General features: G+C 44.7%; 1 protein-coding gene across 1 annotated transcript in view; it reads right to left on the bottom strand.

Moving 5' to 3' along the window:
- Positions 1–20,100, bottom strand: part of LOC141134158 (uncharacterized) — an 89,461-nt gene extending 69,361 nt beyond the window's left edge. Inside the window, exons 1-5 of the mRNA XM_073623743.1 lie at positions 19,976–20,100; positions 7,578–7,819; positions 5,127–5,173; positions 2,674–2,774; positions 1,434–1,461 (exon numbers count right to left, since the gene is read on the bottom strand). Coding sequence (XP_073479844.1) covers positions 1,434–1,461; positions 2,674–2,774; positions 5,127–5,136 — 139 coding nt within the window. The 5' untranslated portion in view covers positions 5,137–5,173; positions 7,578–7,819; positions 19,976–20,100. The remainder of the gene's footprint in view (positions 1–1,433; positions 1,462–2,673; positions 2,775–5,126; positions 5,174–7,577; positions 7,820–19,975) is intronic.
- Between the last annotated feature and the right edge of the window lie 4,935 nt (positions 20,101–25,035).

The following is a 25,035-nucleotide window of genomic DNA, read 5'->3' as shown; positions in this document are numbered from 1 at the left end:
AATAGCTAGAGATGGGTGTAAGGATCAGGCAATAGCGAGTTGGGCCTAGCGAATTGCGTAAAATCATCTCTGATGCAGGAAAAAATGAATTTTTGCAATAACATCCTGAGGCGCATTATCAGGCAAGCAGGCTGGTTTTGGGAGCCTATGAGCATGGTCGAACACCAATTCTTTCTCTGGGGTATCCAGGAGAAGAGTAGCAATCATCTGTTGTATAGACCGGTCAAGATCTGCAGATAACACTGTTTCAGAGATGCCTCTGAATATCACATTATTCCTGTGAGATCTGTCCTGAAGACCTGCCCGTTTAATCTTAAGAGCTGCGATTTCCTCATCATTTTTCATTACGGGCATCAACTAGCTCATTGTGAGCAGAGGCCTACTCCATTTTGTTCTCAATATGATGCACTCGGTCCCCCAGTTCCGAGACCTCAGCTTTCACTTGTGCCATAAAGGAGACCATGTCTCTGTGTAATGAGCTCTTTAAAGATATCAGCATATCTTTCAAAGTAGTGTCCATTATTGGTTGAACTCAAGTTGGAAATTCCTCCAGAATCTCCACCAGCTCCCTTGTGTCATCGTTGGAATTAAACTCCTCTGCCATGTGCTCACCTCCTCCAGGACGATCGAGGGCATGCTTCGGCTTGTTCTTTAGAGGGCTTGAGAGAGGTGTGCTGCAGGAGGATGAACGGGCAGATCCTCTCTGTGACCCACTTGGATGGCCGTCTCCTCCTTTCCCTCTGCTCGGCAATCTGCTGCCTGTGGAGGCCAGAAACTGGCTGGCACCATCTTGGGCTGATAGAGAGTTAGCCGAGAGGAAGAAATCTCAGCTTCCTCTGCCCCTCTCTCATCTTTCTCTTCCCCATGTTGTGCCTGGAGGTGCTGGGTCCCAAACGGGCACGGATGGTGGAGATAATGCTACCCCACATTGCTGCAAAGCTCTCCACAATAGACGGTGGCCCCGGAACTCGGCTAAACAGCGGCCATCTACAATGGCAGCCGGCCCTGTCCCTTGAACTCAGATTTAAAGGTGGACTCCAGCCAGATAAACACAAAGCATTGTGGCTCTGTAATCAATAATACATCTTTACCAGTTCCCGCCTTCCCACACTACAGCTACTGCTGGCGGGTGGCACGGGTAGGCTGGATCACCAACATGGACACAGCGGATTGCGGCTCCCGGTACCCAACTGCTTTTAGCAGCCAGGGTATCACATGGTCGCTATGCGATCACATGATCACAATGAGTTTCATAACAGCTGAGCTTATAATTGTGATGCTGTGATTGGCCCTCAGCTATCACATGGTACAGGGTGATGTGATTGGCCCAGATGCCATGTGATAGCTGAGGGCCATTCATAGTATTATTGTGAAACAACCAGCACAAAGGACAGGAAACTCTATAATACTCTCTATTCATTCCATTCTCTTACCGTTATGCCTTAATATCACTTCTTCCATCTGAAAGTAAATAAAGAAATGTGTTTAAAAGTTATTATTTTGGTAATATTTTTATTTTTTTTTTCTTTATTCTTCCTGTTTCCATGTTATGCTTTTATAGATCATTATATTTCCTTGAATGTGTCTATCTATTTGTAAATTAATCTACCCGAAAACCGATGTTCCAGTTATAGTGAACTCTGGGGGTCTGGAGCAACCACAGGCATCTTATATTTTTCTATAATTTCAATAATAAAATGCTTATCTCTTTGATAGAACAGCTCTTATGTTCCCCCAAAATGTGGTATTTCAGTGTTTGATAGATGCTGGAGAGGCATTATGAGGGGTTGCCATCATCTCTGTGCTGAATTCCCAGGTCTGTATACCTGCTGTGCCCATTATGAGGGGTTCCCACCATCCCTGTGCTGAGTTCCCAGGTCTGTACACCTGGTGTGCCCATCATGGGAGTTCCCACCATCCCTGTGCTGAGTTCCCAAGATTGTACATCTGCTGTGCCCATTATGAGGGGTTCCCTGCATCCCCGTGCTGACTTCTTTGGTCTTTACACCTGCTGTGCCCATCATGGGGGGTTCCACCCACCTGTTGTGCCCATCATGGGAGTTCCCACCATCCCTGTGCTGAGTTCCCAAGTCTGTACACCTGCTGTGCCCATTATGAGGGGTTCACTGCATCCCCGTGCTGACTTCTTGGGTCTTTACACCTGCTGTGCCCATCATGGGGGGTTCCCACCATCTCTGTGCTGAATTCCCGAGTCTGTACACCTGCTGTGCCCATTATGGAGGGTTCCCACCATCCCTATGCTGAGTTTCCAGGTCTGTACACCTGCTGTGCCCATTATGAGGAGTTCCCACCATTCTTTCATGATTTTTTTTTTTATTATGGAGAATTCAACAGCAGGAGTTGGGACACCCAAAATCCCGAGGTGGGCAAAAACAGAGTCAGGGATTATGTTCTAGTATGACTGTGCCCCTGTGCACAAAGTTAGTAACATAAAGACATGGTCTGATGAGTTTGGGGTGGAGGAACTGAATACTTTTAGAATTAATTGGGACACTGATTGGGAAGAGAAGACCCGATTATCAGGTCTTCTCCCCCAACAGCAGTCCCTGACTTCACAATGCTCTTTTGGCTGAATTGGCAGAAATTCCCACAGCAAAAAAAGACATGTCAGCACCCTACCACCACCCTCCTATAGCTTGCCGTATTACCGACCCCTACAAGACACTCTAGTCCCGGTGGCACTATAGCGGTAGATCTGGAGAAGGTGGAGCCATTCTGCCCTTGTGGCTGAGACTGGATAGGTGCAGGATATCCTGTAACAACAAACAAAAATAATACTGTGCAGCAAAAGTATTAGAGGTTTCTACAGAGCAAAAAGGGTCACACACAACCTAGTAAGGAAGGGTTAGAACCCCTGTCAAGTTTTTTTGTTTGTTTGCTGTGCCCCCGCTGGGAAGGTTTAATCTTTATTCGTTCTGACTTTTGTCAAAAAGTGATGAGAAATGCAAAATTTGACAGCTGTCACCAGTACAGGAATATAGGGGAATCTTCCAGTGGGGACACTTGATCCTTTTGACAGTTGACTAAGAGGGGATTTCCACAGCTGAAGTGTAATCTGCTTATAGTTTGCCTTTGTGTTCTCCTGTCCAGATTCTGATAAGCCTTGCACCCACAGGCCCCCACAACCTCCGAGCCAGGGTCGTGGAGAAAAGGCCCTTCTCCTCATTAACAAGGCGATATTCTCCTCATTAACAAGGCGATATGCGATGTGGGGTCTAAGGTACCCCCCATGTTGGGGGCATATGGCCTGGTATGATTAGGGGGGGATGGGTGGACACATTCCCACCTCACTTTCCTAGCCTGCCATGCTGCAAGCTTAGATAAGGGTCTGGTGTGTATTGTTTGGGGGGATGGGTGGGCCTCAAGTTTTCTTTATTTTTGTGTGGGGTTCTCCCTTCAAACCTGGAATCTAATTTGGGGAGGACCTCGTGCCTTTTTTTTTTTTTTATGTAACAACCTGTGTATATAATGTATAATGCAAGGGATATTTATTACATGTATAATGTGCGGGAAATGTTTTACATGTTTAACATACAATGGGTATAGAAAAGAATCATCTAGACTTTGCAATATTTGCCCACTCTTCTTTGCAGAACTGCTCAAGTTCAGTTAAATTTGATGGTGACCGTTTGTGGACTGCAGTCTTCAAGTCATTTCAAAGATTTTTAATGGGGTTTAAGTCTTGGCTCTGACTAGGCCATGCAAGGACTTTCACCTTTTTCTCCTTCAACCACTGTGTGGTCATTGTTGCTGTGTGATTTGGGTCATTGTCATGTTGGAAGGTAAACCTTCTTCCCATTGACAACTTTCTGTCCAAGGGCAGCAGATTTTTCTTAAGAATTTGCTGGGTATTTAGCCCCATCCATTTTTCCTTCTATCCTGACAAGTGCTCCAGTCCCTGCTGCAGAGAAACACCCCCAAAACAGGATATTACCACCTCCAGGCTTTACTGTAGGAATGGTGTTATTTGGATGGTGATCTATATTAGATTTCTGCCAGACATTTGCTGTTGAAGCCAAATAATGAAATGTTAGTCTCATCTGACCATAACATATTTTTCCATGTGGCCTCAGATACTTCAAGGTGCGTTTTGGCAAAGCTGAGTGGTGAATGCATGTGGCCTTTCTTGAGGAGTAGCTTTTTTCTTCCAACCCTCCTATACAAGCCACATTTGTGGAGAATTTGTGATATTGTTGTCACATGTACACTGACTTCTCTTTGTCATAAATTCCTGCAACTGCTTCAGAGTTGTTGTAAGCCTCTTGGTATCCTCACTGGCCAGTTTCCTCCTGGCTCTTTCACCCAGTTTGTAACGACGTCCTGATCCAGGGAGGGTCCGTGTTGTACCAAATACCTTCCACTTCTTAATAATAGACTTTATTGTGCTTCTAGGCATTGACAAAGCCTTTGGCATGTTTTTATATCCATCTCCTGACTGTCCACAACTTTATCCCGGAGATCCTGGTGACATTGCCTTGCCACTAGGGTTGCCACCTCATCCCTTTAAACCTGAACATCTTTGAATTACACAGATTCTTAGGCTAATTAAATGCAGATAAGGCACCGAGTGAGCTTAATTACCACCTTAATCAGCCACAGAATCTGTGTAATTAATATGTGTTCGGGTTTAAAGGGATGAGGTGGCAACCTTACTTGCCAACCATAATTGATTGTTTGCTTCAGTTGCACTACCAGGGACTGAAATTCTCCAGGAAAGCTCTTTTCATGCTAAGCTAATCAAAATGACCACAGCTGATCACAGTTGAAAGGCAATCAGCTTTGTGTGCCATTGAGAAGGTGATTAGCTACACCTGATTGAGTTTGCAAGTCATTTTTAGGATGGGGTGATCATCTTTCGAACTCAGTGATTCTGTTTTTGAATGATATTTATTTTTTTATGACATACAGGTGTTCTATCTTTAACTTGGATGTTATAAGTTGCATTGAGTAAATACAGCTGGATAAAACAAAAACTGTGTCGGTCTTCATTTCAGGCAGCAAAGCAACTAAATGTGATTATTTTTTTTTTTTTTGGGGGGGGGTGAATTTTTTCAATACAGGATATGTATTTTTTTTACTATGCAAACTTAAATTCTAGTCCTTACCTGCAGACATGTTTTCCTGAAGACGAAGTCAGAATCTATTTCTGGCACTAATAAGATAAAATAAAGATGATCAGTATGACAAGAAGTATTTACATTTTCAATAAATTAATTCTTAATGGCGCCCCCACCCCAATGGCACCAAGTACCATGTTTTGGCGCAACATAATTTAAAAAAGGGCCATGCACTTCTTCTATGTGATCTTTGTGCAGAGGCCAGAACATTGAAATGAATGGGCTGCCTTAAACAGAAAACGCAGAATCACGCAAAAACAGGCAAGTACTGTCACATATAAATACACTATATTACCAAAAGTATTGGGACACCTGCCTTTACACACACATGAACTTTAATGGCATCCCAGTCTTATGCCCCGTACACACAGTCGGATTTTCCAAAGGAAAATGTGTGATAGGACCTTGTTGTCGGAAATTCCGACCGTGTGTAGGCTCCATCACACATTTTCCATCGGATTTTCCGACACACAAAGTTTGAGAGCAGGATATAAAATTTTCCGACAACAAAATCCGTTGTCGGAAATACCGATCGTGTGTACACAAATCCGACGCACAAAGTGCCACGCATGCTCAGAATAAATAAAGAGATGAAAACTATTGGCCACTGCCCCGTTTATAGTCCCGACGTACGTGTTTTACATCACCGCGTTCAGAATGATCGGATTTTCTGACAACTTTGCGTGACCGTGTGTATGCAAGACAAGTTTGAGCCAACATCCGTTGGAAAAAATCCTAGGATTTTGTTGTCGAAATGTCCGAACAAAGTCCGACCGTGTGTACGGGGCATTAGTCTGTAGGGTTCAATATTGAGCTGGCCCACCCTTTGGAGCTATAACAGCTTCAACTCTTCTGGGAAGGCTGTCCACGTGGTTTAGGAGTGTGTCTATGGGAATGTTTGATCATTCTTCCAGAAGTACGTTTGTGAGGTCAGGCGCTGATGTAGGATTCAGTTTCCACTTGAATTCATCCCAAAGGTGTTGTATGGGGTTGAGGTCAGGACTGTGCAAGCCAGTCAAGTTCCTCCACCCCAAACTCGCTCATCCATGTCTTTATGGACCTTGCTTTGTGCACTGGTCCAAATCATTTGGTGGACGGGGGGATTATGGTGCAGGATTGTTTTTTAGGGGTTGGGCTTGGCCCCTTAGTTCCAGGAACAGTTTGGGGTTCCTGTTCCAACATGACTGCACACCAGTGCACAAAGCAAGGTCCATAAAGACATGGATGAGCTTGTTTGGGGTGGAGGAACTTGACTGGCCTGACCTCAACCTGATAGAACACCTTTGGGATGAATTCGAGCGGAGACTGCAAGCCAGGCCTTCAAATCCAACATCAGTGCCTGACTTCACAAATGCGCTTCTGGAAGAATGGTCAAACATTCCCATAGACACACTCCTAAACCTTGTGGACAGCCTTCCCAGAAGAGTTGAAGCTGTTATAGCTGCAAAGGGTGGGCCAACTCAATATTGTATTGAACCCTAGGGACTAAGACTGGGATGCCATTAAAGTTCATGTGCCCCAATACTTTTGGTAATATAGAGTAGGTGTGAATGGAGCCCTAAACTGTGTGTGTTACTATTAAAAGGGTATAATGAGTGTATGTAAATGGTTAACTACAGGGGTAACTGACCCCACTGATAACTAGTCTGCTGGTGCCTACATTGTTGTCCTGCAAGCTGGAAGATCTCTGCTTAGGCTTAGGGTGAGGCAATAGTGCAATACGGCAATAGAGAGTGCAATACGGCACATTGTGGTGGCAGTGGTGGGATCTGAGACTGCTACTGTCACAGGAAGTACTCAGGCAGGCAGCTATTGTATGTACAGAAGCCTGCTGGCCCCTCCCCCCGAGCCTGCACTGCATAGGGTAGCACAGAGACCCAAATTTTGCATTATTTAGCCTAAAATAAAATATGTAATAAAAACAGAAAATATTTGTTTAGAAATGACATTAGTATGTTGATGGGGGTACTTCAGCTTTAACCACTAGCGGACCAGCTCACGCAGATATACTACGGCAAGTCGGCTCTCCTGTGTGAATTGATGTACCTGTACGTCAGTCCATGCAAGAAGGATAGCTGTATGTTAAAAGCACTCAGGTGCGCTACTAGTGTCAAATCCACAAGACTGAGGGAACTCCCTTACTCTGGGTGTGCATGTGAATATTATCTTTACAATCCTGAGTAACAAAATTTATCAAAATAAACTATCAAAAATAAATAAAAACCAATGAAAACAAATAAACTACAAATAAAACACACAGATATTAAACCTTCAAAGGTGATAAATAGTGACAATGTGACAAAGTCCCCTTGAGGGATGGATGATTGAAAAGCGATTTGCAAACAGTCCTGGAACCCAAGTGTATAATCTCTTGGATAAAGTAGTCCTTTCACTAAGACCCAGGATCCTGTAGTGTAATGAGAAAAGGTGGCCGCTTACCAGAAATGTGGGACCCCTGTTACAGGGGTCTTTCAGGCTCTAATGTAGCGAATCCCGCAGGCTGGAACAGCCAGTGAAGTCCTTCTATTCATACATACGATCCTCCACTGACATCAGGATGGCAATGTGTCCCGTAGACTGGAACAGCTGATCTGAGGGAACAGCTGATCTGCTTGCACAGGCTCCGATCCTTCACATATGCTGTGGAATCTATATGACCGGACCGGCTTCGGATATATCGCCTGTCATGTATGAGAGAGGATTAAAAAGGAAAAAGGGCTTCCATGGTTTAGAAGGTAAAAAACTTCATTAACACGATCGGCATGAAGGTTTTTGCAGAAAATCAGAGGAACGAAAGTTGAGCAGTACTACCGCACTAAAGCTGGTCCACTACTGTGTGGTGACGCCAGGTTTCTTAGCTCCGCCCTGCGTTTCCCTGTAAGAGGCATCGGCTGGGAAAGAAGGATAGCGGACACGCGCCTCGGGTTCTGCGGATTCAATGCCCGCCGGTGACCCACGATCACACTGAGGCGAGGCAGACCGGGTTACTGTAAACAAGGCGATTCCCTGTTCTGCCTAGTGACATGATAAACATCTACTGTCCCCGGTGATCGGGAGCAGTGATCTCTGTCATGTTCCAGTAAGCCTACCCCCCCTACAGTTAGAACACGCCCAAGGAGCACACTTAACCCCTTGATCGCCCCCTAGTGTTAACCTCTTCCCTGCCAGTGTCATTTATGCATTGATCAGTACATTGATATAGCCAGGGTTTTTTTTCTCAGAACATAGGTACAGGAACTCAATCACGACCCCCCCAACTCCACCGTCCCCTACAAACACCCTCCAAACCGCATCAAATAGTGGGTGTGGTCAAATTTCACTAACAGTGGGGGGGTCTTAACAGGATCATTAATTACCAGGAGTGCATTATGTACAGACTGCAGAGATCAGGGAGGGGGTTACACACAGACTGCAGAGTTCAGGGAGGGGGTTACACACAGACTGCAGAGTTCAGGGAGGGGGTTACACACAGACTGCAGAGTTCAGGGAGGGGGTTACACACAGACTGCAGAGTTCAGGGTGTGCTTCGTAAAGAGTGCAGAGTTTTGCAGTGCGCTACACACAGTGTGCAGAATTCAGCCTTCTTTCACAGCTGCTTACCTCTGCATCCCCCATCCACATCTCATGTTTACCCCTCTTCAGCTCTGACCTCTGCATGCAACCCCCCTTTACTGCCCACATTTCCTCCCCATCTCCTTAAAAGCTCCACCATCTTCCACATGTCTTCTTTTTGTTGCTGTATTAGGCTGAAGCACCCAGCCAGCTCTAGTACCTCCCTGCATACTGTAGTTGGCATACCGCCCAACTTTTTGAGATGGGAATGTGGGACACCTATCAGCAAAAGTATGCAGGCATAGGACACACCCCTTGCCACGCCCCATTAAAGAAGAATTGTACAACAAAAAACAAGATTGGTTAAAGTGGTTGTAAACCCTAAAAAAAAAAAAAAAAAACCTGCAAGACATGCATAGCATGCATAGTATATTAGCTCATTATGAATTACTTACCTGAGATCGAAGCCAACGCAGCGGTCCTCATTCACAGCTCCGGCGGCTGACATTGCTCCAGGGGGTTACTTCCTGGTTTTGAGGCTCCGGCACTGTGATTGGCTGGAGCCGCGATTACGTCACTCCCGCGGTAACAGCACAGTCTAACTGAAGCAAGGGCACGTACGTGCCCTTGCTTCAGCTTACTTAAAGCGGGGGTCCACCTATCTATCGTTTTTTTTTTTTTGAGTTCATTCACAAACTTTTCTTCTCAGCATTACATACTCACATATTGTGTGTAATATGTCCGCCTGTGTCAGATTTCATCGGAAAGAATAACTTATATTATTCACTGCAGGCGGTTTCCATCTTCATTGTAGGCATTTGAAGCCCACAAGCATTTATTTCCTGGATGTGGTGAATGCTGTGCTCCCAGCATTCACCACTCGTTCCCGCACATGCTCAGTGGCATCCTGGGAAGCCTGAGACTAGCTCCCAGGAGTCTGGGAGAGGCTAGAAACACGCCTACTCCCACGGGAGGAGAACCAGGAAGTGCAAAGAAGAATAGAAAAATAAAAGGTAATTACGGCGATTTAAATTTTTTTAAACGGCATGTCAGCATCTAGGCAAGGAAGAGAATGCATACAGATATTGTTCAAAATTTGTGTGGAACCCCGCTTTAAGTGTGCATGTGCCGATGATGTCGGCACATGCAAATATAGGGGATATCTCCTAAACCGTGCAGGTTTATCCAGTATATCCAGTGTAGCTACAGGTAAGCCTAATTATAGGCTTGCATGTAATAAAAAGTGGTTGTAAAGGGTTTACAACCACTTTAAACCCACAAGTGCTTTTTTTACCACTACTATTTCTTTATATTGGCTTTTGGAATTTACAAATGCAGCAATTTAGAAATCTCATGAAAGGTTTAGTGGTGGAAAACACTTTTTAAAAGATAAAAAGTGCATATTATATACAGTATCTCACAAAAGTGAATACACCCCTCACATTTTTGTAAATATTTTATACTATCTTTTCATGTGACAACACTGAAGAAATTACACTTTGCTACAATGTAAAGTAGTGAGTGTACAGCTTGTATAACAGTGTAAATTTGCTGTCCCCTCAAAATAACTCAACACACAGCCATTAATGTCTAAACCGCTGGCAACAAAAGTGAGTACACCCCTAAGTGAAAATGTCCAAATTGGGCCCAAAGTGTCAATATTTTGTGTGGCCTCCATTATTTTCCAGCACTGCCTTAACCCCCTTGCAGCTCTGTTTCAGGGTCTTGGCAATCTTCTTATAGCCCAGGCCATCTTTATGTAGAGCAACAATTCTTTTTTTAAAGATCCTCAGAGAGTTCTTTGCCATGAGGTGCCAAGTTGAACTTCCAGTGACCAGTATGAGAGAGTGAGAGCGATAACACCAAATTTAACATACCTGCTCCCCATTCATACCTGAGACCTTGTAACACTAATGAGTCAAATGACACCGGGGAGGAAAAATGGCTAATTGGGCCCAATTTGGACATTTTCACTTAGGGCTGTACTCACTTTTGTTGCCAGCGGTTTAGACATTAATGGCTGTGTGTTGAGTTATTTTGAGGGGACAGCAAATTTACACTGTTATACAAGCTGTACACTCACTACTTTACATTGTAGCAAAGTGTAATTTCTTCAGTGTTGTCACATGAAAAGATAGAATAAAATATCTACAAGGATGTGAGGGGTGTACTCACTTTTGTGAGATACTGTACATCTACTGTATATAGATCAAACCAAAATGAGGGACAAATGAGGAGGAATGAGGGACAGAGGGACTTTGCTCCAAATCAGGGACAGTCCCTCCAAATCAGGGACAGTTGGGAGCTATGTAGTTGGCTCCACCTCTCTCACTTGCAGGGGAGATCATCCAGTGGTGATGTTGGCATTTGCACTGCACTCCGTGTACCTTCATCCCCCTTATCCCCATCCTTTACTCAGTGAGAGCCACTCAAGAGATCTGATCTGTGGGAGCCGTTGGGGAACAAGCCGTCACTTGTAAGCATACAGTACCTGACCGCGAGATTGTGTTTCCAGCGCGATACTGTCGCGCTGGTTCTCGGTGACAGGGTACTGTGCATGTCGCGCTGGTTCACTCATCGGGAAAGGAAAACTTTTTTTTCCTTTCGCGATGAGTGACAGGCAGTGCTGACAGCTGTCTGGTATGAATCCTGAGGGGGAACACCGCGCCAAATTTTAAATGAAAAAATCGGCGTGGGTTCCCCCCAGGGGAATACCAGGCCCTTAGGTCTGGTATGGATTGTAAGGGGAACCCCCTTATGCCGAAAAATCGGCGTGGGGGTCCCCCCAAAATCCATACCAGACCCTTATCCGAGCACGCAGCCCGGCCGGCCAGGAAAGGGGGTTGGGATGAGCGAGCGCCCCCCCCCCCTCCTGAGCCGTACCAGGCCGTATGCCCTCAACATGGGGGGATGGGTGCCTTGGGGGAGGGGGTGCGCCCTGCGGGCCCCCCCCACCCCGAAGCACCTTGTCCCCATGTTGATGAGGACAAGGACCTCTTCCCGACAACCCTGGCCGTTGGTTGTCGGGGTCTGCTTTAATAAGGGGGCCCCCAGATCCCGGCCCCCCACCCTATGTGAATGAGTACCCATTCACCTAGGGAAAAAAGTGTCAATAAAAAAAAAAACACAGTACACAGGTTTTAAGAGTAATTTATTAGGCAGCTCCGGGGTCTTCTTCCGACTTCGGGGGGGTCTTCTTCCGACTTCTCCCGGTGTTCCGCCTCTTCTCCCGGGCCCCTCCGCTATCTTCTTCCAGCTCTTTTGCCAGCGGGGGCCCGGTCTGCTGCCGCTGTCTCGCCGCTGTCTCGTTGCTTCTTCTCTTCTTCTCTTCTTCCGATGTAGACACGACGCTCTCTCCGGCTGGAATGCTGTGTGCGAGCTGCGGAGCCATTTATATAGGCGGTGACCCCGCCCCCTTGTGACGTCAAGGTCCCAGCATGCGCAGGGACTCTGGGGTCACGCCCCCTTATGACGCCAGAGTCCCTGCGCATGCTGGGACCTTGACGTCACAAGGGGGCGGGGTCACCGTCTATATAAGTAGCTCGCACACAGCATTCCAGCCGGAGAGAGCGTCGTGTCTACATCGGAAGAAGAGAAGAAGCGGCGAGACAGCGGCGAGACAGCGGCAGCAGACCGGGCCCCCGCTGGCAAAAGAGCTGGAAGAAGATAGCGGAGGGGCCCGGGAGAAGAGGCGGAACACCGGGAGAAGTCGGAAGAAGACCCCCCCCCCCAAGTCGGAAGAAGACCCCGGAGCTGCCTAATAAATTACTCTAAAACCTGTGTACTGTGTTTTTTTTTTTATTGACACTTTTTTCCCTAGGTGTATGGGTAGGGGTACCATGTACCCCACACTCATTCACATAGGGTGAGGGCCGGGATCTGGGGGCCCCCTTATTAAAGGGGGCTCCCGGATTCTGATAAGCCCCCCCCTGCGGACCCCGACAACCAACGGCCAGGGTTGTCGGGAAGAGGCCCGTGTCCTCATCAACATGGGGACAAGGTGCTTTGGGGTGGGGGGCCCGCAGGGCGCCCCCCCTCCCCCAAGGCACCCACCCCCCCATGTTAAGGGCATGCGGCCTGGTACGGCTCAGGAGGGGGGGCGCTCGCTCGTCCCCACCACCTTTCCTGGCTGGCCGGGCTGCATGCTCGGATAAGGGTCTGGTATGGATTTTGGGGGGACCCCCACACCGATTTTTCGGCGTAAGGGGGTTCCCTTTACAATCCATACCAGACCTAAGGGTCTGGTATGCCCCTGGGGGGGAACCCAGGCCGGTTATTTCATTTAAAATTTGGCGTGGCGTTCCCCCTCAGGATTCATACCAGACAGCTGTCAGCACTGCCTGTCGCTCATTGTGAAAGGAAAAAAAACTTTTCCTTTCCCGATGAGTAAGCCATCTCGGCGCTGTCTCCCGCGACGGGGCTCGCAGGTGTCAAATCTCGCCGATAAATGCGGTGAGATTGACACAATATCGCGGTCACCTACTGTAGAAGCCGGACTTTTGTATTTTTTAAGTAATAGTGGTCAGCAGGGAGCAGAGGGTCTGAGCCAGAGGTGGTGGAACTGAGTTCCACCAAGTTCCAGCTGAAAAAAAAAAAAGCCCTGGTTATAGCACTGATCAATGTAATAATGTCACTGGTCCCCAAAAAGTGTCATGTGGAGTCAAATTTGTCCGCCGCAATGTCTCAGTCCCGATAAAAATCGTAGATCGCTACCATTACCAGTAAAAACAATAAAAAAATAAATAAAAGTCTCTAAATCTGTCCCATAGTTTGTAGACACGATAACTTTTGCACAAACCAATCAATATACGCCTATGGCAATTTTTTTTTTTTTTACCAAAAATATGTAGAAGAATATTTATCGGCCTAAACCAGCCTTTCTCAACCAGTGTGCCGCGGCACACTGGTGTGTCGTCAGAGGTTCTCAGGTGTGCCGCGGGATGAGGGGAGAGAAGGGCTGTCAGATGAGCCCGATCTCCCGATCCCCTGCCGAACTGTACATCGGCACTGTGAGAAGCTCCGTCAACCTCAGCAAAGTGAAAGTAAAGTGCAGGGGAGTGTGCTGTGCTCTCTGCTTCCCCCTACAGTGCAGTACCCGGCTGAATGAGGAAACTGGAAAGGTACTGTGCTAGAAGCTAGATTTGTTTTAAAAGGGCTTTATACATTTGTCTGTGTGTGTGTGCATGTGAGTGTCTGCCTGTCTGTGTGTGTGTGTATGTGAGTGTCTGACTGTCTGTATGTGTGTGTGTATGTGTGTGCATGTGTCTGTATGTGTATGTGTGTGTGTGTGTGCGTGAGTGTGTGTGTGTACGTCTGTATGTGTGTTTATACATGTGTGTGTATGCGCATGTGTCTGTATGTGTGTCTGTATGTGTGTTTGTACGTGTGTGCGCATGTGTCTGTATGTGTGTGTGCATGTGTCTGTCTGTATGTGTGTTTGTACATGTGTGTGTGTGCATGTGTCTGTATGTGTGTGTGTGTGCACGTGTCTGCATGTGCGTATGTACAAGTGTCTGCATGTGCGTATGTATGTGTCTGTATGCGTGTGTGCACGTGTATGTGTCTGTATATGTGTGTATGTTACTTTTAATCCTGACACCCCCCCATTCCTGTACCATCAGAACTGCTTTTGTAGGTCTTGTTTGTGATAGCAGCAAGGACTGCTTCTCCTCTGAAAAGCAACCTATGCACAGATCGCTTTTCAGAGGCATTTGACAGGTGGTAAAGAGGCATTATGTTGCCTCCTCACCACCTGTTTTAATGCAGCATCACTACACTGCAACTGTGCAATGCACACAGTTGCAGGGTAGTTGCAGTTCAGCCCCATTCACCCTGGGTATACCTCCAGCTGCAGCCACAACATGTGTACACCCCCAGCTGTTGTCTCTGCACCTAAAGGGGAAGAATTTGGGGATGGTAAAAACAGCTTAACCATGTGCTTTTACCACCCCTCCAACCAGACATGTGAACAAGCCCTTGGTTCACATCTGTGTTGCTGCGTGTAGTGCAGCCCATTCATTTCAATGGGCTTCCCTAACCACAAAAATTCAGGGAAGGAAATCCCCGACCTTTTTTTTTTTTTAAATTGCACCAAAAGCACCCCACGTTTTCCAATGTGTGAGGTACCATTAAGAATTAATGGCACCCCTAAAGAGCAGAGCATTTGTCTGTGTGTCAGGAACGAGTGCAATTTTGTGCATGTTCCGCGACACACAGTAACGTGAACTAAGCCTTGGACTGGGGTGCCTCGAGACTGAAAATACTTTTTAAGGGTGCCCCGACTGGAAAAAGGTTGAGAAACACTGGCCTAAACTGATGAATACAAAGTTACATTTTTTTTTTTTTATTGTTTTTTTTGTTGTTTATAGCCCAAAAAAAAAAAAAAAACGCAGAGTGGTCAAATACCACCAAACGAACCTCTGATGGAAGGAGCACCAGGGCTGGACCTTCGGTGTGGAGAGACCGGCTGGACCACAAGGCAACTCTCATTCAGATGGTTATGTAAAGAAAAAATCCTTCCATATGGTGTAGGTCAAAAAAATAGTTTTTTTTTTATTTCTAAAAGCCAGCATACAGCAATAAGAGTAAAAAACTGTGATCACAGGATAAAATTCAGGGCAATGTGGGGAGCGATTGGCTCCTTCCATCGGAGGTTCGTTTGGTGGTTACCTACAACACCCCCGGATTTGTGCTTTGAGGTCCTGGATCCCTTGGAGTTCCGTTTATCCGCCGATTTTGGCACCTTTGCCTTTATGACTCGTTGTCGCTGACACTCGAGTCCACCTGTTCCGGTAAAAGTAGATATACCGGTACTTCTCTTTTTGGTTGAAGATGTACCATCTCTGATGCTTTCCATGCCGGATAGTGCCAGCTTATTCCATCCTCCTTTCCGGTCATGTGATCCCCCTGTGTCAACCAGCAGCGACAAGAAAAGGATAAATGTACTTTGTATTACAGCACACGTATCCTGGTGGCCCTCCATCTGTTGTAGAACTACAAGTCTCATCATGCCTCTGCCTGTGGGAGTCATGCTTGTAACTGTCAGCCTTGCAATGCCTCATGGGACTTGTAGATCTGCAACAGCTGCCTGGAGCGTCGCCAGTTTGACACCTGTGCATTAACCACTTACGGACCGCCCGCCGCAGTTTTACGTCGCTACTTTGAAGAGAAAAATCTTTGTTATGGTAGCAGCTAGCTACCATAACCCTGGTATCCTCTTCTTCAGCGGGCGGTCCGCTTCAAGATAAAAGTGGTCTCTGCGGCAGATTCACCGTGAGCTCACTTTTATCAGCGGCAGGAGAGGGCCCCCCCTCCCACCACGCTCCGGTACCCTCCGCCACTTACCAGAGCCGTCGGTAGCGGCGGAGGCGATCAGGTCCTTATTCTGGCTTGGTATGGAGATGAGTGAGGGGAAGATTGCCCCCACCCGTCTCCATATCATTGCAGGGCATAAGCAACGTCAAAAAGTCACTTCTGCCCAATGCTCTTAAAGGGTCTTTTTTTTCCTTTTTTTTTTCAAATGACAAATTTTTTTTTATTGCATTTTAGTGTAAATACAGTATGAGATCTGAGGTCTTTTTGACCCCAGATCTCATATTTAAGAGGTCCTGCCATGCTTTTTTTCTATTACAAGGGATGTTTACATTCCTTGTAATAGGAATAGAAGTGACACATTTTTTTAAAAAGAACAGTGTAAAAATAAAAAAATAAGAGGTAAATTAAATAAGAAAAATTTTTTTTTTTAAATGCGCCCCGTCCCGCCGAGCATACGTGCAGAACTGAACGCATACGTGAGCAGCGCCTGCATTTGAAAACGGTGTTCAAACCACACATGTGAGGTATCGCCGCGATCAGTAGAGCAAGAGCAATAATTCTAGCCCTAGACCTCCTCTGTATCTCAAAACATGCAACCTGTAGAATTTTTTAAACGTCGCCTATGGAGATTTTTTAAGGGTAAAAGTTTGTCGCCATTCCACGAGCGGGCGCAATTTTGAAGCGTGACATGTTGGGTATCAATTTACTCGGCGTAACATTATCTTTAACAATATAAAAAAAATTGGGATCACTTTACTGTTGTTTTATTTTTTAAGTCTCAACCTCGTATTCTCCCATCACTGCACTCCCTGCAATCTCTCTAACACACCCTTTCCTCTCTCTGATCACAACCTTATCCGTTTCACACTCTCCTTGTCTCCTACATCCCATGCTGCCAACCCACAAACCACTACCCACGGGAACCTTTGCAACCTCAACCCTTCCCTTCTTCACTCTGCTACTGATGGCCTTTATGACAAAATCGCACCCCTGTCCTGCCCAGACCTAACCACTTCCATCTACAACACCACGTTGTCATCCTCCCTAGACTTACTTGCTCCTCTTTCTACACGCAGAACCAGGCCCCATCTGCCACAACCCTGGCAAACAGACGACACCAGAAGTCTCAAGAGACACAGCCGTGCTCTTGAGCGAGCATGGTGTAAATCTAAATCCCTGCAAGACTTTACCCTCTACAAATCTACCCTTCTCAAATACAATGCCTGCCTTCACACTGCTAAACAAACCTAATACAACACTCTCATCAAAACCCTCTCATCCAAACCTTGTCAAATCTTTTCTACCCTTGATTCCTTACTTCACCCCCCACTGCCTCAACCCACCAACTTGCTTACCGCTCAACAGATTGCCAACCACTTCAAGAACAAAATCGACACAATTCTTAAGGAGATATCCAGCATTCAAATTCCTCCCCTACCCAACATATTAGGTCCAACACCACGCTCAATACTCTCCTCCTTTTGCCCAGTTACCACAGATGAAGTTGATAAACTCCTCTCCATGGCCCACCTCACTACCTGTCCCCTGGACCCTGTCCCCTCTCAATTACTGCGACCACCTTCCCACTCTATCCTCAACTCCCTAACCCACATCTTCAACCTCTCCCTCTCCTCCGGTACCTTTCCTTCCCCGCTCAAACATGTACTGGTTACCCCCATACTCAAAAAACCCTCGAAAGACCCCACCTGTTTGAATAACTCATCTCCCTGCTCCCGTTTGTCTCCAAGCTCATCGAACGCCTTGTTCATGACCAAATGAGTCGCTACCTCACGGACAACAACCTTCTCGACCCCCTACAGTCTGGCTTCCACCCACAACATTCTACTGGATCTGCCCTACTAAAACTCACCAATGACCTACTAACTGCTAAAACCAATGGCCACTACTCCATACTCATACTTTTAGACCTCTCTGCTGCCCTTTACACAGTTGACCACCTGCTCCTCCTCAGCACATTACACTCCCTTGGCCTCTGTGATTCTGCATTATCCTGGTTCTCCTCCTACCTATCTCAGCGCACTTTCAGTATCACTTACAACTCCATCTCCTCCACTACCCTTCCTCTTTCTGTTGGGGTACCCCAAGGCTCCTTCCTTGGGCCTCTCCTATTCTCACTCTATACCTCTTCCCTGGGCCAGTTGATAACCTCCCATGGCTTCCAATACCATCTCTATGCCGATGACACCCAGATCTATCTCTCCACTTCTCAACTCACCCCCTCGATCTCCTCACGGATCTCAAACTTACTGAATGACATATCGGCATGGATGTCACACCACTTCCTCAAACCTAATCTTTCTAAAACTGAGCTTGTTATATTTCCTCCTTCACGGTCCCCTTCCTGTGACTTCACCATTAATATCAACAACACCACCATTGGTCCCTCCACACATGCCAGGGTCCTGGGTGTAATCCTTGACTCTGACCTCTCCTTCAGCCCCCATATCCAATCATTGGCTAAATCCTGCTGCCTTAACCTCTGCAACATCTCCAGAATTCTACCCTTCCTGACTAATGACACCACAAAGCAACTTATTCACTCCTTGATTATTTCCCGCTTTGACTACTGCAACTCTCTCCTTAATGGCCTACCCTTAAGCAGGCTATCCCCCCTTCAGTCTATTATGAATGCTGCTGCTAGACTAATACACCTCACTAATGGACCCGTGACTGCCGCCCCTCTCTGCCAATCCCTTCACTGGCTTCCCCTACCCCACCGTGTAAAATTCAAAATGCTAACCATAACATACAAGGCCATTCACAACATCGCCCCCATCTACATCACCAACCTCATCTGCAGATATTGCCCAAATCGTCCCTTCCGCTCCTCCCAGGATCTCCTGCTCTCTAGCTCCCTTGTTACCTCCTCCCATGCTCGCCTTCAGGACTTCTCCAGAGCCTCTCCCATCCTCTGGAACTCCCTGCCCCAGTATGTCCGATCAGCCCCTACCCTGTCCACCTTTAGGAGATCCCTGAAAACTCATTTATTCAGGGAAGCCTATCCCATACCCACCTAACAACTGTCCCCGAGCCACCCCCATCAAATCAATCTTTGCATCTATTACCTTTTGTACCACCACCCCCTCCCTTTAGAATGTAATCTCTACGAGCAGAGCCCTCCTGTTCCTTCTGTATTGAACTGTACTGTAAGTGTGTTGTCCCTCTATGCATTGTATAGCGCTGCGTAACCTGTTGGCGCTATATAAATCGCGTATAATAATAATAATTTCCAAAAAAATTGCGCTTGTAAGATCACTGCGCAAATACTGTGTGACAGAAAGTATTGCAACGACCGCCATTTTATTCTCTAGAGTGTTCGAAAAAAAATATATATATATATATAATGTTTGGGGGTTCTAAGTAATTTTCTAGCAAAAGAAAACTGTTTTTAACTTGTAAACAACAAATCTCAGAAAGTTAAAGGATGACTTTTGTTGCATTGTTGTGACATCCTGTGCAGGGCTGGACCGTGCTCTGGCACTCGAGGAATTTATAAGACAGATGTGATTTTCCAAACCACCCCCTTGGCTTCTATGCCTTTGAGTCTTCTAATCCCATCACACACAATGCAATCCCAGCGGAAATCCATCTTCCCACTTCTTCTATGTGTACTATAGTCATACTCTGCTCTGTAAATATTACCCCGAGGTCACTCCGACACGCTGGAGGGTGGAGAAAAGCGAAGAGTTCAAAATCTGCTCCCTCTACATTGCTGAGCTCATTCTGATAATGCTAGTGGCCTGGCTGCCCCGCAGGATCTTGATTTGGGGCGCCTGGCTCAGGAAGTATCCAAGGGTCAGCCAGGTGAGTAGTATATTCAGGAGGATCTCAGCTCTGGGTGTCCGTGTATTGCACTAACAGCAGCGAGAGAGTCAGCAGCCAATCTACAGACATTAAAGATATAAGCGAGTCAGAGAATGCGACAGCCAATCAGAGACAGTGGTGAGTACCTGTAAGTAGCGTCTGGGTGTAGATTGTCAGCTCCTGTGTCTCAGCTCCCCGGGGATGTGTGCGTAATGACAGATCTGGAAGTCAGTCTGTGTTTTCCTCTTCCTTGACCCCTCCCCAGATCAATAATTCTCATATTTCATAATTGTGTAATGTCGCTCTGCAGGAAGACGTGTCTGTGGGCTGTGATCATAAAATTGTGTAAATTGACAACACCCAACACATCCCAGGGACTACAGGGGTCACCGCACCCGGGAATTCCCTTTCAGCAAGACCTATTTTACCCGCTTGCCAACCAGTGGCATCTCCAGCTTTCATGTTTAGGGAGGGGCGGTACAAAAGTAGGGGGGCCAACTATAAAAATTTTATATATATATATATATATATACATACACACACATACACACATTGCCTTGAAAAAGTATTCACACCCCTTGAAATTTTCCACATTTTGTCATGTTACAACCAAAAACATAAATGTATTTTATTGGGATTTTATGTGATAGACCGAAACAAATTGGCACATAATTGTGAAGTGGAAGGAAAATGATAAATGTTTTTCAAAATTGGCACCCGGGGCGGATCCTATATCTGGCACCCCCCCCCCCCCCCCGGTGGACAGGCAGGCAGCGCACCGCACGTCAATGTCAAGTGACGTTAGGGTAGTATACTGGCAGGTTAGGTGATATACAGTAGTGCCAGGTCAGGTGATATACAGTAGTGCCAGGTTAGGTGATATACAGCAATGCCAGCTTAGGTGGTATACAGCAGTGCCAGGTTAGGTGATATACAGTAGTGCCGGGCTAGGTGATATACAGTAGTGCAAGGTTAGGTGATATACAGTAGTACCAGGCTAGGTGACATAAAGCAATGCCAGTTTAGGTGGTATACAGTAGTGCCAGGCTAGGTGGTATACAGTAATGCCAGGCCAGATGGTATACAGTAGTGCCAGGTTAGGTGATATACAGAAGTGCCAGGTTAGGTGGTATACAGTAGTGCCAGGCTAGGTGATATAGAGCAGTGCCAGGCTAGGTGGTATACAGTAGTGCCAGGTTAAGTGATATACAGTAGTGCCAGGTTAGGTTATATACAGCAATGCCAGATTTGGTGGTATACAGCAGTGCCAGGCTAGGTAGTATACAGTAGTACCAGATTAGGTGGTATACAGCAGTGCCAGGCTAGGTGATATACAGCAGTGCCAGGTTAGGTGATATACAGTAGTGACAGGTTAGGTGATATACAGTAATGCCAGGTTAGGTTGTATACAGAAGTGCCAGCTGTCAGGCGATATACAGTAGTGCCAGCTGCCAAGCGATATACAGTAGTGCCAGGCTAGGGGATATACAATAGTTCCAGGCTAGGTGATATACAATAGTGCCAGGTTAGGTGTTATACAGTAGTGCCAGGTTAGGTGATAAGGTGATATATAGTGGTATATAGTAGTGCCAGCTGCTAGGCTAGGTGATATACAGTAGTGCAAGGTTAGGTGGTATAAAGTAGTGTCAGCTGGCAGGCGATATACAGTAGTGCCAGGATAAGTGTTATACAGTAGTGCCAGCGGCCAGGTTAGGTGATATACAGTAGTGCCAGGTTAGGTGATATACGGTAGTGCCAGGCCAGGTGGTATACAGTAGTGCCAGGTTAGGTGGTATACAGCAGTGCCAGGTTAGGTGGTATACAGTAGTGCCAGGTTAGGTGGTGTAATGGTGATTTCTACCTACCAGCTTATACGCCTAATACACATAAAATAAGTGATTAAATCCTTTTATCTATATAAGAATCAACCACTGAGGTTGCCACTATTATGGATAGAATTAAAACAAAGGATAACTGTGTGAAAAGAATAACAATAACAATCAAATTTATTTAAACTTACTATTGTACAGAAAAGAAACTTGTATTAATCCGATATTACCAACTATAACATAAATGATACAACCTTAAAACAAAGATGTTACCAATGATACAAATGAATACAAATAGGAATATTACTATAAGGCTGCTTTCACGCTGTGGGGACACTTATATTTTAGTGTTAGGACTACAGATACCAGGGTGCCGTGACGAGGCTCTGTGGCTCACGCATGCGTTTGCAAATGCATGCGGACTAAACCCCTGTTTTTAACGCATACTGTTAGACAGGCTTTGTTGTAACCTTAAAACAAAGATGTTACCGATGATACAAATTAATACAAATAGGAATATTACTATAAAGCTTAAGAAGGGATAAATCTGCGGCGCTAATCTAAATAAATAAATACCTGAGATGCAAAAAATGTTTGAAAGAAGCCAATAAAGACTCAAAGACTGATCGAGGTTAAAAGGTGCATAAATATCTAATATTAGTATAAAAATAACTACTACGTGCCAAAGCCAAATAAGTAAGCACCAATAATGTAAATCAAGATCGTCAAGGAGCAGAACAAAACGACCCCAGATAAGAATGTTCGCACACCTACAAAGGATAAGGGAGGTGAAACTATGGCGCTAAATCAATGAGTGTATTCCTGGGATACCAAAGGAGAACAAACCATATACATCCAGAGGAAAAACAGCCTGTAGGAAGATGCATGTAACCATTTAAAAATCCCTATGATACGTGAAAAACAAATAATACCTTAACGGGAATAAGCTATGTAACAAAGGAACTAATAACCACACCAGGAAAAAATCCAAGTAAGGATCTAGTTCATGTAAATTAATATTCCACCATTTTTGTGCAACCAAGAATTATAGCAAATCAATGTTGCAACAAAAAGTGCAGCTAATAGAGGGGACTAAATAATTGAGATCCAGATAACTAATGACCTATTATAGACCTAAATTATAAGAAGCAAAAAATAAAACTCGTGACTATAACAACACAATATTCCTAAAAGAATAAGTGCAAGCAATAATTCTAAAAAAATATGTGCAAGTGATATTTCAGTGCAACATCCAAGGTGAAGACAAGTGAAGAAATAAATAATTAATTAAATAAATCAATTAAGGTCCTAACAATAGAAACACAAATTCACATAATTGATAAATGTTCCATAAATCATGAATAAATCAATTCATAAAATAGAAAATATAAATGATTGAAGGCAATAATAATCTCTAAATTTCTTTCTATAAAAATCCACTCTCTAAATAATATTGTGCAAATGTTAGTGCAGCATCAAAAATAAATAAGAGTAAATACAAGAGTAAATTCCCAAAAATTGTGTATCAAATCAGACAAATGTTTCAATGAAGTAAACAATGTTTCTTCCACAAAAGATAAATGAGGTGACTAACTAATAACACACCAGCAATCAGAAATAACCAGTGTTCAGCATATATGTCACACTCAATGTGATAACAATAAAGTGTCCCAGAGTGAATAGAAGTGATTTCTAAATTCAAAAAAATTAATAGTCAATCATCCCATTCATATCTCCTTCGTGATGGATCAAATAAATTCTTTCACATATCCCCAGTGAAGAGAAACAGGTGTATAGACAGATAAAACGGTTCCCCCAGCCTCTCACCTCCCGGCTGAGCGATAACAGCCCAAAAATAGCCTCACGCAGTCTGTGCCTGCAGGTGGTTTTAAACGCTGTCAGCTCCCAGCAGGATGAAATCCGCCTTGGTGTATGTGATAAAACGTCTCCCGATCTCCAAATTTCTCAAGCAGTGTTCACTCAAAAGAATAAGGGGAAGGATTCCATAGTGTAGTATGTAAATCATCGATTTTTTATTAAATAATAACCCACTAACATTTCAAATTACAGCTTTCAGCAAAAAAACTTTTAAAAACGGCTCACTGACTCACCGATCCCGGCCGTGATCGGAAAGACAAGTAGCCAAGTAGTACCGCCTCTGTTCTCTCTGACGCGTTGCGTGACTGTCACGTCACTTTCTCAAAGGGTATCACGTCACTATTCTCAAAGGGTTTATAACCCAATTACAGTCACGCATGTAATTGGGTTATAAACCACCTGCAGGCACAGACTGCGTGAGGCTATTTTTGGGCTGTTATCGCTCAGCCGGGAGGTGAGAGGCTGGGGGAACCGTTTTATCTGTCTATACACCTGTTTCTCTTCACTGGGGATATGTGAAAGAATTTATTTGATCCATCACGAAGAAGATATGAATGGGATGATTGACTATTAATTTTTTTGAATTTAGAAATCACTTCTATTCACTCTGGGACACTTTATTGTTATCACATTGAGTGTGACATATATGCTGAACACTGGTTATTTCTGATTGCTGGTGTGTTATTAGTTAGTCACCTCATTTATCTTTTGTGGAAGAAACATTGTTTACTTCATTGAAACATTTGTCTGATTCGATACACAATTTTTGGGAATTTACTCTTGTATTTACTCTTATTTATTTTTGATGCTGCACTAACATTTGCACAATATTATTTAGAGAGTGGATTTTTATAGAAAGAAATTTAGAGATTATTATTGCCTTCAATCATTTATATTTTCTATTTTATGAATTGATTTATTCATGATTTATGGAACATTTATCAATTATGTGAATTTGTGTTTCTATTGTTAGGACCTTAATTGATTTATTTAATTAATTATTTATTTCTTCACTTGTCTTCACCTTGGATGTTGCACTGAAATATCACTTGCACATATTTTTTTAGAATTATTGCTTGCACTTATTCTTTTAGGATTATTGTGTTGTTATAGTCACGAGTTTTATTTTTTGCTTCTTATAATTTAGGTCTATAATAGGTCATTAGTTATCTGGATCTCAATTATTTAGTCCCCTCTATTAGCTGCACTTTTTGTTGCAACATTGATTTGCTATAATTCTTGGTTGCACAAAAATGGTGGAATATTAATTTACATGAACTAGATCCTTACTTGGATTTTTTCCTGGTGTGGTTATTAGTTCCTTTGTTACATAGCTTATTCCCGTTAAGGTATTATTTGTTTTTCACGTATCATAGGGATTTTTAAATCGTTACATGCATCTTCCTACAGGCTGTTTTTCCTCTGGATGTATATGGTTTGTTCTCCTTTGGTATCCCAGGAATACACTCATTGATTTAGCGCCATAGTTTCACCTCCCT

Source organism: Aquarana catesbeiana, linkage group LG03, assembly GCF_042186555.1.
Source record: "Aquarana catesbeiana isolate 2022-GZ linkage group LG03, ASM4218655v1, whole genome shotgun sequence".
Taxonomy (NCBI): domain Eukaryota; kingdom Metazoa; phylum Chordata; class Amphibia; order Anura; family Ranidae; genus Aquarana; species Aquarana catesbeiana.
This window is presented reverse-complemented; position numbering and strand designations above follow the sequence as displayed.